A 13,726-nucleotide genomic window follows, 5' to 3' on the forward strand; every position below is an offset into this window, starting at 1 on the left:
CATGCACTTTTGGTTCTTAAATCGGCTGGAAATATTTTTCCATAGAAGACCTCAAACCCAAGTGTTGTTCCAAAGGTCAAAACCCGAGAACCGAGACATTGCAAGTACGCGCTAAAAGACAACGAACAAGTTCCAACCGGACGTTGTAGAATGTGATAATGCCCGTTAATGATGCAGCTGGCGGGGGGAAAGTTGGTTAACTGCCATGAGTGACACAACGGCCACAGGGATGGCACCAGCACGTGTCATAGAATCAGTTTGGTTGGAAGAGCCCCTCAAGCTCACCGAGTCCAACCATTACCCCACCCCTGGCATTACCCCACGTCCTGAGAACCTCATGTCCGTCTGTCCAACCCCTCCAGGGATGGTGACTCCAGCACTGCCCTGGGCAGCCTGTTCCAATGCCCCACAGCCCTTTGGGGAAGAAATTGTTCCCCAGATGCAACCTCAACCTCCCCTGGCGCAACCTGAGGCCATTTCCTCTCGTCCTGTCGCTTGTACCCTGCACCCAGAGCTGCTGGAGGTACCCGGCAGGGCATCCACACACCTCTCGCCTTCCTCGTCAGCTCTACGGCTAACGACTCCGCTGCCTTTCACTATTTGACAACTCCTGGTCACTCCAGGACCGCTACGCTACAACAGCTTGTGTATTTAGCTCTGCTTTGGCTTGCAAATACCCATCTTCTAAGGAAAGGATATTTTTGCTCATCTGCTTATTATTTATTTTATAGATTAGTTTTACAGACCCCAATCTTTGGTTTCAGTTCAGCTAACCTGCAAGCAGGAAGGCTCCGCGTTCCCTCCACCTTGCCAACAACGCGTAACCTTGTTTTTACTGGGAAACTACTTCAGTATTAAATATCTGCTTTCCTACGCTTCTCTGCCACGTATATCAGGAAACAAATCCAGGTACTGATGTGCTTCACCATGCAGAACTATGGTATACAGGGTGTATAACCCACGCCGTTGCGCGCAGAACGGGGTGGGCGCTGTTTGTTCACCTCCTGGCACTCAGGGGACTGCACTCCTGACACGGGCACTTCACAAATACCCCGAAACCTGGGAAGTCTGGATCACACCTGAACATCTGCCAAGTCTGGGAACACTCCTACTAAATACCTGCTGCGTTCAATTCCAACCCATGTAGAGAAATCACCCATCACAACCTAGTGCACAAAGATTATCGACGTGTTCGCGCTTGAGGAGTTGGGTATCTGGCTTGCTGTACTCATTCCTGGCAGCTGACTACAACTGAAAAAAAAGAAATACAGAAGAAATGGAAAGGGTGCCAACTGCACCTCCAGCATTACCTTCTCCCTCCAGTTATCTTCATTCCGCATCTTCTGTCTTAATGTTTCCTGCAGCTGCTCTGTTCTGTTCTGATGAGAAATCAGCATTAACTCCCTAGAAACCACAAAAACTCGTATGTAAATGTGTGCTCTGCCCAGATTGGGGGTATGCCATTTTCTTGCAATTAAGTCCTTTGTGGCAAAAGCTCGTCTTTTCCTCTTTGTTTAGTATTCTGTGCACTGAGCCCAGCAATCCTGCCTGGCACCCAGGGGCACAGCAGAAATCACTGTTCAGCATTTGCATAACGCCACCACGTGCTTTACCAATTTTGTGTGTTAAAGAAAAAACTACACTTGATCTTTCTGCCACACACGCGTATTTAAACCTCAATTATTTTTAATATTTCTCAAGTCAAATTTTGAAGAACACTGAAAAACCATTATAATATTCAAAACAGAAATTGTATTCAATGAACTCAGGATATTACTATCATTAAATTAAAAAGTTGTAACAGGTTTTGAATTAAAACCATTGAGTTCTTTCTATTGTTAGAGTTATTGTTTGTTATGTGAGGCTTGTAGAGCAAAAGCCCTGGAGAGCTTATATTCTTGTAACTTAGATTATTAGCAATGTACCACCTGGAACAATTCACATATCTGGGGTTTAAGTAGAAGGGAAACATTCTTAAATTAACATGTAATATCTTTTCATGCAGGTACTAAAGTACAGGGAATATCCAAACCCTTTAAATATTAAAATAGCTTAATGCCTCTTGGTGTCCATCACTTTCAGAACATGTCTGTCCTCTCCTAAAGCCACTTTTCTGAATATATTTTCCATTGCACACAAAGCAAACCAATAATGTATTGCCATGTCTTAAGTAGAGAAGTGCACTTTCTCCTTTGCCAATAAAAGACAAGCTAATTTATCAGTAACTGAAAATTTGCTAGCAGGACACTTTTAAATGGTAAAAACAAGCCTGTGGTTGTTAGGAGTAAAACTGGATATGTAGATTACATGCAAAGCAATTAAAAAAAAAATAAAAAGTGGGTTTATGTTGGTAAGTGCAGAAATCTAAAACAACGGCACTCAAACTAGACACCATTCCAGGAAAGACAACCCTCAGAAGCTCAGTGCTTTATTTTTCACATCTGAAAAGTAATTACAGGGAAAACAGCAGCTTCATTGATACCTGAGAAGCTTCAAAATACGACGAGACTGGTGGGAAGTTTCCCATACACTTCACCAAATACTAAACCATATCCAACAACCTGGCATATCGTCATATTTCTAGCATTGTTACGGTTTGCACATTGCTAATAACCGAAGTTAGAGGAATTTAAACTCTCCAGGGCGTTTGCCCTACCAGCCTCACGTAACGAATAGCAGCTACAACAACAATAAACGGGTGTTTTGATTAAGCTGGAGCTGAAGTTCTGGACTGCAAAGTAAGGAAGTTTTTCTCCTTTCTTTTTGCAGTCCCAGGAGACGACCCGATTACCTTTCTTGTTTCAACATCACCACCTCCTCCTCCGTCTGCCTCAGACAAGCTTTCAGCGCCTCCAGCTCGCTTTCCCAGCGGCCTGTCCTCCTTTTCAGATCTTCTTCTTTCTTCTCTTTCTCCGCCACCTCTTCCTGTAAATGTTTGCAGACTTGTTGGCAAATGAGAAGAGATTCCTCCTTTTCCTTGAGCTCTTTCGTAAGTCTACGGATGAAATAAAAAAGTGTCAGGATTGTAGTTACTATGTTCTTACTCACAGGCAGATACTAAACGGACAGAAATTATTTGTAACTGAAAAATAAAATATTAGACAAAAAGCTATATATTCTTTATGAGGTTAAATCTAGTGACATGAGCACAAAACTAGAAACTACAACCAAAAAAAAAATTGTGTAAAGTCTCCATTAAAATAATAAAATAATTTTTTTGCTCTCACTGCTCAGAAACCTGTATGTTATGTTATGATATATAATTTAAGCATTTACCTCGACTCAGAAATTCCATTTTCATATTTCATTTTTTTCAGTTCATTTTGACAGACATCAAGTTCCGCTGATTTCACCCTAAGAAAACATGAAAAAACTGTGTATTTGTCCAAAGAAATGATAGCCTTTACTCATGCAGTAACCCGAACACCAGGTTTTTTGACATATTCTCTAACTCACATTTTCTATTTTGGTTATAAAGGCAGACAGCAAAAAGTTCTGTTAGTTCTAGTTCTAGCCAGCCTAACCTAGGATCAAAACAAGCGCAATGTTGTGAACAAGGAATGAGATCTTGCAACAGTGATGGAAGTTTCAAGTAAGATATGAATAAAAATGAACAAATAACAATTTAGTAGGTAAGAGGGCTGGAAACTTTGCAAGTTTCTTGTCATTATGTCATCATTTCACCAGTTAATAACCATGGTTAAGCTTCATATTTACATTTAAATAGATACAGAATATGTTATTTTATTAAATTGTACCCATATTACATTGAAATTTTAATACTACATTTGGAAACCCTTTCTGTTTATTTAACTGTGTCCACGAAATACTCATACTTAATTTTTCATACTCAATACTTGTATTATCATTAAAATATTTTGTTGCTAAGCATTCCAAATATTTGCAACTTCGTTATGATCAGACCCTCCGAATACAGGAACCAAATCCAGAGAGTACACACCATTAAAGAATTAATCCTTGTCTAAATCGCAGGAAAACATACAAAAAGACCAATGATAGCTGGCCTGGAGATTGGCAGGACTAGTTCATGACTCTTCAGCTTCGTACTTGAAGCAATGATGTTTCTTTGCATTTGTGCATTCTAAAGGTTGCTGCAGTTTCTGGCTGATTTTCTATGCACAGAAATGCAGAGAACGCGAGTGTTCTCAGTCAGCTCCAACAAGTCTTTGCTGACATCCTCTTTTTGCCCTCTCAATTTAGGTTTTGTATACTCTTTACTTAAAACCATAGGCACAGTAAAATGACAAACTACGATAACACACTGGTGCAGGGGGAAAAGTCACAGCAAATTTATCATGGGGAAAAAACAACTAAGTCACAGTCGCTGATTAAATACTAACATTTCCCATGAGTTTCAATGCACCCTTCCCTCCATCTCAAACCTACAATGTGAAATATGACTTTCCACATAGATTTTTAGTCCAGAAGTTACGTGGATTTCACGAAATGTCTCCTGCACTTGTGTGTTAAATGAAGTGTCGGACCGAGCTGACCTGACCCTCACCAAACACAGCTGGGGAAAACAGCCCTGCTGCCACCAACGGAGTCAGGTGGGTAGAAATACAGACCCTTAAATAGGAAGAGAAAATATTTTTTCTGTTGGCCATGACCCTCTCTAGTCATCATGACAAGCAGTGGCCTGTTCAGCTCTATGCGGAGTGGCAAAACCATCTGGCACACAGATCTTACATCAACAGCTTTCTGTAGTGCTCCAGCTCGGCCGTCACCTTCTGCAGCTTCAGCCCAGTTGTCTCGACTTGATTTGTTAAATCTGAAAAGGAAAACATGCGTTTCACGGCTGTGTTATACTGAAATAATTTACTTTTACACGTATTGTGGTTTATTTGCACGTAACTCCTCGCTCCCACCTCCAACAGGCAATGCCGTAAGTCCCAGCGCTGCCTCTGAACAAATGACCCTCTGTGAAAAACACGGGCTTATGAATTGCAATATTTGAACTGATTTCTCACTGCTTACAATCCATATAAGCCTGCTATTTATATTTTCTTTAGAATATGAAATGACTTCTACTGAGAAGGCTGGGACGCAGAACAGGTTCCCAGTTTCTGTTCATATCTCGCAGACATCGGCTTTACAGCAAGAAGCTGGTTTTCCTTTGTTTGGGGGTTTTTATCCTACCAGGAAACATGAAATTCAACTAAATGTAAATATGAAACGCTTTAAATCATAGGGTTTGTACACAATGCTGAGAGCAAAAGCACGCAGGAAGGTGGACTGAAAATAACCTGCTAATGCTGCTTCATATAAAACATTGACGCTGACTTAATGGCAATATATATTTTGTATTACTCTCTACCTCAATGTGATCTTTCAGAACACATTGCCCATCAGTTTCAACCAGCCATTGCCTTTTTCCTAGTACATATCCCACCTCTTTTCACTTGTACAATTAGCTTATTTTTTTTTTCCACTCCGAAAAACCTTTTTTGGAGCAGGAAGCAGTCCCCAAAACTTCAGAACAAGATAAACTACAAACACACGCCCACACAGCTGACTTTCTGGAAACTGCATACATTAAAAGGAGAAGGCCACCATAAATATAGATAATAATTCACCCATATTTACTGTTACCTACTAGTAATAATTAACTGCTCTCTGTATTCAGTCAGTAGAGAATACTTCCCATTTACATCGGACTTTCAGAAACTTTAAGGATCAAAAGGAGCAATTAGATACAGTTCTACCCGAGAGCATCGTACGTCGGTGTTTAGACAACTCTCAGAAACCCATAGACACTGATGCTCTTCAGCACAGAGGGAGATGATCCCTCCAGCTTTGCGGCGAGGGGTGTTTTCCCTCGACAGTAGTGCACAGAAATGGAAAGTGCACAGTGGGATAGTGCACAGAAGAGGAAAGAGTGGGCTCTGGAGCAGCCTCGCTGCAACATCCCTGGAGACATCCCAGGCCAGGCTGGACGGGGCTCTGAGCAAGCTGAGCCGGTGCAGATGTCCCTGCTCATGGCAGGGGGGCACTGGGAAGGTCCCTCCAACCCAAACCATTCTATGATTCCATGATCCTCTCCTCGAGCGCTGGGCTCAGTGGCACCAACCCTATTTAGCAGCACACACAACTTCGCTGCAAACTCTTCAGCTCAAACATGGTTCGTCGTTTTTTCATCTGCTCTCCCCATCCCTCCTTACCCCGCGATGACTGCACGCTTTCCTGTGGGGTGAGTTAAACACTTAGCGGCTTTGCAGGCATTAGAAAGGAATTTTCCTGAAATAAAATCATTTTATTTCAGATTCTGCAGTTCCTCAGTATTCCTCACAGTGTCCCTTCTCAGCTGGCTATGACAAGGACCAGCAGGGACTGAAGGCTGCTGGCCCTGGCTCCTAGAAGGACAAAGAGATGGAGCGGTACTTTGTCTTCCCCTGCTCGGATCAGGGGGCTTTCCCAGCCCCGCGCTGCTGCACCCCTGTTCTGGTGCAACGGATGCTGAGCACACCTGAATTATGTTTACTAAATAACCAGTAGCCTGCATTTATCCCTGTTTGTCCCTGCCATTCTTCCTGTGACACCAAGTCCACAGGTGCTTTGGTGTGACTGTGCTCCCCAAATCAATGGAAGGTGGTCAGAAGCTTCTCTGCAGAGCTACTTGCAACCCTGCCCAAAGTTTGATGGTTGTGCCTGACCACAATAAATGGGGAGGGTAGCTTAACTGCCTGTCAAAAACCCTGGGAAGCGGTGGTTTATCACTTTCAGTGCCCTCACAGCGTTTCAGTTTTATGCCTGGAAAACCAACCGTGTTTCCCCGCAGTTCCCTGGGAAAGAGCATCCACGCTCATCAAACAGAACCCATGGAGATAAATTACTGACAACTCACGCCTATTTAAAGGCTCTGTGTGTGACAGCGTTCTTGCCAAAAGTTCCTCTCAGCTGTTTAAAAAAAACTTCTCTGCCAAACTGCCATCGCAATCAAAGCCGGGCAGTCCCCGCGTTATCTGCGTTCTGTTATCTGCACCAAAAACCCGCACGGCAGGCGCAGAACCACAGAACGCGGGACCGAGCAGCGACGGTCGCTGCTCCCCGAACGGGGCATCGCGGCCAAGCACACGGAGGACAGATCAGACCACCTGCAGCCACCGGCGTTTACTTTACTTTGTTTAACTGGGCGTTCTTCAGTTGTGTATTGTTCTGTATGCTTTCCCAAAGCTAAACAATTCAACTTTGATTTCCTGTCATTCATCCTGACGTTGCCTTACGAAGTAAACGGCTCTGAGTTCCTACAGAAAGAGGGGAAACTTTGGCTTCACGCACCACGCAGATGTCAGAGGGAACACGTGGGAACAATCTAACATTGAGGAGTTCTACCGCAGCGTGACTGCTTTGTTAGAACAGATTAGGACAAAATTGCAGTAGATAACACCACCGAAGGGAGAGCCCTTTGTCTTTCTTCTCATGAGGACGGCTGCCGCAGAGCAGCTTTACACAACCATCCCTTTTCGGCAATTAAAAAAAAAAAATACATATGTTATTATAGAAGACCTCTGGCAATTTTTAATAACTGTGGTCTCTTTTCCTCTTCCTAGATTTGAGAGTATGGACACAAGTGTGGAATAAAAGAAAAGGAGAGACATAATGTGTATTTTGGTTCTAGTATTAATACTTTGGGTGGTCTCTTTCAGCTCTGTTTCTTCTTTTACTCCATTTGTTTGGAGAAGTTTTCATACTGGCTGAGCATCGGACAAGAGCTTTCTCATGAGGGAGTAGATGGGTTCAATTATCCAGCTGGTTTCTGCAAGTCTTCTCTAGAGAAAGTTCCCAAAGTCAACGGGAGCTGCTTGGCAAGAAGTCCCAGGGATCAGACCCACAGAGACTAAATAATACGCGTTTCAATCAAGTTTGAAAAATATAGTGCGAATGAGGAGAGTAACAAGGAGAACGGTAATACAAATGGAAACTTATGCTAAGAACATGCCGAATAAAGAAAAGCATATTCAAATGCTTACATAAAAATGTTCTCCGGCAATGAAAAAAAAGCTTGTTGCAAAATATGAAAAATCAACAAAAAGCACTCACGCTTTGGAACACTGACACTCATTTTAAAGCTTTAAGCACCACATTTTAAAGACTCTTCAGTCCAAAGCTCTCTCAATGTTGTTCAAGTTTAATTTTACTTATCTTTGTGATTCACAAAGTATTTTCCCGTAGTCATACACAGTCAAAATTCACCTTTCAGGCAGCACACGCGACCAGCGCGGCCCTCAAACAGGGACAAACGGCGGTGGGGGCAGAGACCGACCCTCTGCACCTCGGCGCTGGAGCAGGACCGCGTTCGCCACCGAGCGAGACTGTTCTGATGAGGACACAGACCAAGGGGACACAGCTCAGAGCACGCACAAAGAGAAGACAAGAAGAACCAAAGAAAAAGAACCGAAGTGGGTGACTGTTTCTTTTTGGGCAAATTCCCGTAGATGCAGCCTGTGGTATCTGCAAAACACCAAGCGCCAAGTCTGCCCAGAAATGGGTTTCAGGAATTCAGCCACCCAGTTTGCATCCTCTCATGGTGCTGAACAAAGGCTCCAGTTCCAGCTCGGTAAATAGCAAAACTGGTAGAGTTTCAGTAAAAAAAAAAAACCACTGCTAACTACATTCCCATTGGGTAGGCAGCCACTCTGGAAGCCATCAGTTTTGCAGCTAATTCATAACAGATTCCCGGTGATATCAGTTCAGAAGCACATGTGACAGAACCATGTCATTTTGTACTTTTCCTGCAAAACCTACCAAAAAAAAAAAAAAATCCAAGATGCTTTCTGAAAATTTTGGTCTCATCTAAATAAAAGCTCCGTGTTTTATACACATGTAAGAAAAGGAAGATTATTTGTTGGTAGTTAAGACTTTCTAGAGAGGTTAACGTGCACATCTCCATAGCTCCTGCAGACACGCAGAGCCAGCCAGCACTTGGGACCCGTTTGCTTCACCAGCACCAGCCCAGGACACAAATTCACCAGCTCAGCTCCGTTTAGGTCAGTGCTCTGGTTTAAAATGACTGCGCCTACCTGACAATAAATGCACGTCTACAAAGTTGATCTGCTTCCAGCTTCAGACCTACAGCCCATTTCTTGCTACCCGCCTGGGGACTGCACATGATTCAGCCTGGTGCGCAGAGTAGATGGCTGGGGCTGCGTGGTTCAACCTCCTGCCCATAGCAGGACTGTGAACAGAACCAGGCTGGGCTTATCTGTGGTTTTATCCAGCTGAGCCTTGCAGATCTCCCCGGCTGGAGACTCCCCAGCCCCCGGGCAGGTTCTGCCCATGCTGCACCGCCCTCTGCTAAACCAGCTTTTCCCAAGGCTCAGCCCGGCTCTCACCAGGACACGGTCAAAAGATGTAAAAATATTTAATTTTTCTTCGAATATTAAGCTTGGACGGGGCTCTGAGCAACCTGAGCTGGTGCAGATGTCCCTGCTCATGGTGGGGGGGGCACTGGGGGAGCTGGGAAGGGCCCTGCAACCCAAACTGTTCTATGGTTCTGTTAATGTTAGACCAAATTCAGATGTACACTTAACATAGATACTTTTAAGTATATTTATTTAAGAAGCATACTAGAGAAGCTGTGAGAGATATTAAAGACATACATGAAAAATTAGTGTGTCAGACTAGGAATAACTTGCCTCACTGTATGTTTCTAAGGAGACCAAAGAAGCAAACGAGATACTCAAAGTCCCTACATGCGAAGAACAGAACTATTTATTTATTATATTTAAGGTACTATGTTCTCTAAGATAAATTATTTTTTGTATACACAATAAAGTACTTATTTGTGACTCACAAGCCTGTCTGGAAAGAGCCCAGAGACGGACTCCAGCCGTATAGATTTACATCCTTTCTGGAGACCTGACCGGTGCCACCAGGAAGGCTCTAAATCACTAGAAGCTGCCGGGAACTGGGAGAACATGCCAGAAACAGGAGTGCTTGCTCCTTATCTCCCCCCGCACATGTTGCTGACGGCTGCCAGGACCCAGCTCTCCGGACCTCTGCTCTGAACTAGTACGTTACTTCCTTCACGTTCGTATATAAAACAAGCATAGTGAAAGCAAGATAAGAGACCAGATTCTAAATTATTTTGAGCAGTACAAATCTAGAATACCCTCGGTGCCCTCAAAAGAATAAGCCAGCAACCGCGTACACCATGCAAACACGATGGCAATCTCTCCCGAGGCCTTACAAAGTGTTTAATTAGAGAAACAACACCAACTTGGGCAAAACCAGCTCCCCTTTTTGTCCCCGAGTGCACGAGGGACGTGTCACCCACACTTCTGCGGCCAGGGAGCCGGCTGACACGGCATTTGCTCTGCCACAGCCAGGGTTCACACTTGGACTTGCTCTCTAAGGCTGAATTTTCTGCAGAAGTTCCTGCCTTTTTGAATCCGAGCTAATTGGGATGTGTCAGAACTGTTCGTACCGGCCCACCAGCCAGTGGAGGAGGAGGAGGAGGAGGATGCTCTTTTCATCGGGTTCCTCTTCCACTCAAAGCACCTCCTGAAAAGCACTAATGAGCCAGCCATTGCTTCGTCTAACCCATTTGTCACATTCTGTTCAAACACCGACACCGCGTTCCCCAGCTCTCACCCTTCGAATTCTCAGTACCGCAGCTGGAATTAATTAAAAAAAAATATATTTCAACAGTACTTGTAGCATGAATAGTGGATATTTGAACCGCAGCCTACTTAAAACTACAGGAAACTATTCTCTTGTCAGGTTTGCAAAGCTCTTCCGAGCGGTCTTTAAAGTGTCATTAAAGACACTTCACGCAGATGAAAATACGGCTCCTCCTTTCCACGAAGTGCGAACGTTCCCCGCTCGAGCGGCCCCGCTCCTCCTCCAGCTGCCGGCGCTTCCACAGCGTCTCTCATTAGTTTATTCTGCGTTTACATTTAGTAACTTCAGTAGCCCGTGAAGAAACAGCATCAAAAGTTTTAAAAAGCCACGTTTCATGCACATAGCCAGCAATCTAAACCCATACACAGGCGAACCTCTAACCGTAAATGGGCTAAAGAAAACCTGCAATGACTCGGTGAAGAAAAATTCTTCCATGTCTGTGATTAAGTGGAGGAAAGGATTTGGCTGGTAAGAAAAATGAAAAGTCCAGATATTCCCTCCTCTCTTTTAGGGGCACGTGTTCTTCTGCTGCTCGCAACCCTAAGAATACATACAAAGATGCTATCACGAGGCGTTATTGATTTTTTTTTTCTTGCGAGTCTATCTGATTAGACAATTATTCAGCAGCCCTTGCCCTGCGCTGAGCATTTTTTCAGACCTGTCATCTCAAGCTAACTGCGTGATGCTCAGCGAGCCCGAAAACTGGTAGGAAAGCAAAAACCAACTTCACCTCTTTGCCAAAACAGAACTCACAAAGATAATTTTCAGAAAGTCATGAGAAGCACAAGAACAAATAAACAACGGCAGAAACTAATGCCTGGTTTCAGCTCTTGCAAATGACTGCTATCATACAAAAAATTCAGTAATTTACAATTCCATGATAAATACACAAAACACGAATCTTCAAAATATCAGTTGCAGAAAGCAAAATCCTTTCAAAATAGAGAAATCCCAAATCCCGGTACATTTTGTTTTGTTTTCGGATCATTTAACTATTCCAGTACAAAAGAGGGATATTGCCTTCAAAATAGTTTGTGGGAAAAAAAAGAGGCAAACTAAATAAAAAAAACTACCCCTCCCCAAACCATGGACACTCTAGATCTGTCTGATTTCCTACACATTAACTTTATATGGTATAAATCCACTAATTGAAATTGATTTTCACTAAGATCAAGTGATGCAATTAAAAAAAAAAAAAAACAAAAAAACCCGAACTGTTGTTTTTTTCCCACTACTTTAATACAATGGCAAACTCATACAATATATGATGCTTGTTTCGTGAAGAAAACAATGCTTTGTATTTCTAAGAGGACATTTTTATTGTCAGTGCATCGGCCACCTTTATTACCCTAATCCTGCAACCAGTTCCATAGAGAGAGACTGTTCAAATGCACATGGATTTGTGTGTTACTGATCTGTTCAGGAAGGGTACAATAAAAGCGCCTGAGCTAGCAGTCTTTCTGCCTTGAAATCTCCTTCTGGATATCCACATCAAACATTTTATCGCTTCTTAATAACTGATTTATTATTAAGGGCTACATTTTTTAATTCATAAAAATAAACTTTAAAACGCCTCACATAAAACCACCTCCTTAGCTGGTACTTCAGCTGTTCATTACGATTCCATGGAGTCCTGATATTCTGTATGGATTCTTTTTGCTTGGTGTTTTCTCCACAAGACGTCTGCTATTTCAAGTTTTTATTACACGCACATTAAAAAAGAGACCTGAGATGTGCAGAATAAGTCAGCGAAGCAGCAGAGCCCGGGGAGCGGGGTCACCGTGACCCTGCTGCTCCAGCTCGACCCGCCGAGACGCCTGAGAATCCGCACACGCCAACCACCCAGATAACTTCCAGCAAACCTGTTACATTTGCTTTGCTTTGGTTTTGTTTTTTCCCTTTTCTCTGGAAACATATTTTTAAAGGGCGAGCAAGCAGGATTGATAATACTGCAGCACACTTCATGGACTTCTTGAGGGCAGGAGCGGCTCTGTACAGCACCCCAAATTATGGATTCTCTTTACAAACATCAACAAGCAGCTTCCAAAATATTCCTTTCAAGTGGATAGAAATAAGACAAAAACATCAGATGGCAACTCTCAGCTAGGTCTCCTATCAATGCTAGCAATGGAAAGTAATTAATAAAGATGTGAGCATGGATAAAAGTTTTTCAGAATATTCTAAGCGTTTAGGCTCCTTTCACAGTCATGCCTTCCCTTTCAGTCGTCACATCAAAGTGAAAAATGATAATTTAGTTCTGTAAATCCCGAGGTTTTTTCTCTTGTCAAAACCAGAACTCTGCAGTTGCTCATATTAACACTGAATTCCAAGAGCAGCATAACTGGCGAGAGCTGAATCACAAATGTCCTCCCCAAATTAACCCCGAGAAGGATTCTGGATGACAGGAGTAATTTTGGAGAGAGCTCAGGGACAGTGAATATAAGTTTACATTCCATCTTTAAGCCGTGATACTCATCACCTGGGGTGCTCATTAAAATGTCTTTCCAATTTGCTCTAGAGGTCAACAAGCTCACTGGACAATATCGTCAATGTTCTTTGGAAGCAAAGTCGGGGAGCGCTTTTCACCCCGGGAGGTGCCCGGGGGTGGGATGGAAGAAATAAAGACAAAAGGGGCAAACCCACCAACGTGGTACATGTGGGATTTGAGCCCATCACTACAGAAAGTACAATTTACAGCTTCTTAAACCACACATCTGGAACAGAAAACACAAAAATGTAGAAACAAAATCCACCGGCAGTGCTGATACAGACATACATCTACAGGATTTATGGGGACGGAGCGTAATTTTCATCAGAAGCAGGTGAAGGGGACATTTTCATCAACTTTTCTCTTGGTAAGAACATCATTAGGTCCCGGTGATGGCATGGAGGTGAAAGAGAACTGTGGTGTGTGCAAAACGGAGATGCCAGGACAGCGGGGACAGGACAGTTTGCAGATGCACGTCTATTGACACCTTAGATCTGCTCAGTGAAACACTGGACCCCAGGGACAGCACAGGCGGGATACTGTCGTACCCGTCCCCAATTCGCGGACAGCAGAAGAAAAGAAACTAGAACCAAA

The 13,726-nt window shown here is 43.3% G+C and overlaps 1 protein-coding gene across 2 annotated transcripts in view; it reads right to left on the reverse strand.

Moving 5' to 3' along the window:
• Window positions 1-13,726, reverse strand: part of LEKR1 (leucine, glutamate and lysine rich 1) — a 49,295-nt gene that overhangs the window by 8,210 nt on the left and 27,359 nt on the right. For both annotated transcript variants that reach the window (XM_065640251.1, XM_065640250.1), the window contains exons 6-9: window positions 4,711-4,792; window positions 3,277-3,354; window positions 2,792-2,995; window positions 1,311-1,404 (exon numbers count right to left, since the gene is read on the reverse strand). In XM_065640251.1, coding sequence (XP_065496323.1) covers window positions 1,311-1,404; window positions 2,792-2,995; window positions 3,277-3,354; window positions 4,711-4,792 — 458 coding nt within the window. The remainder of the gene's footprint in view (window positions 1-1,310; window positions 1,405-2,791; window positions 2,996-3,276; window positions 3,355-4,710; window positions 4,793-13,726) is intronic.

The sequence above is a fragment of the Caloenas nicobarica genome, chromosome 8 (assembly GCF_036013445.1).
Source record: "Caloenas nicobarica isolate bCalNic1 chromosome 8, bCalNic1.hap1, whole genome shotgun sequence".
NCBI classification, from domain to species: Eukaryota; Metazoa; Chordata; class Aves; order Columbiformes; family Columbidae; genus Caloenas; species Caloenas nicobarica.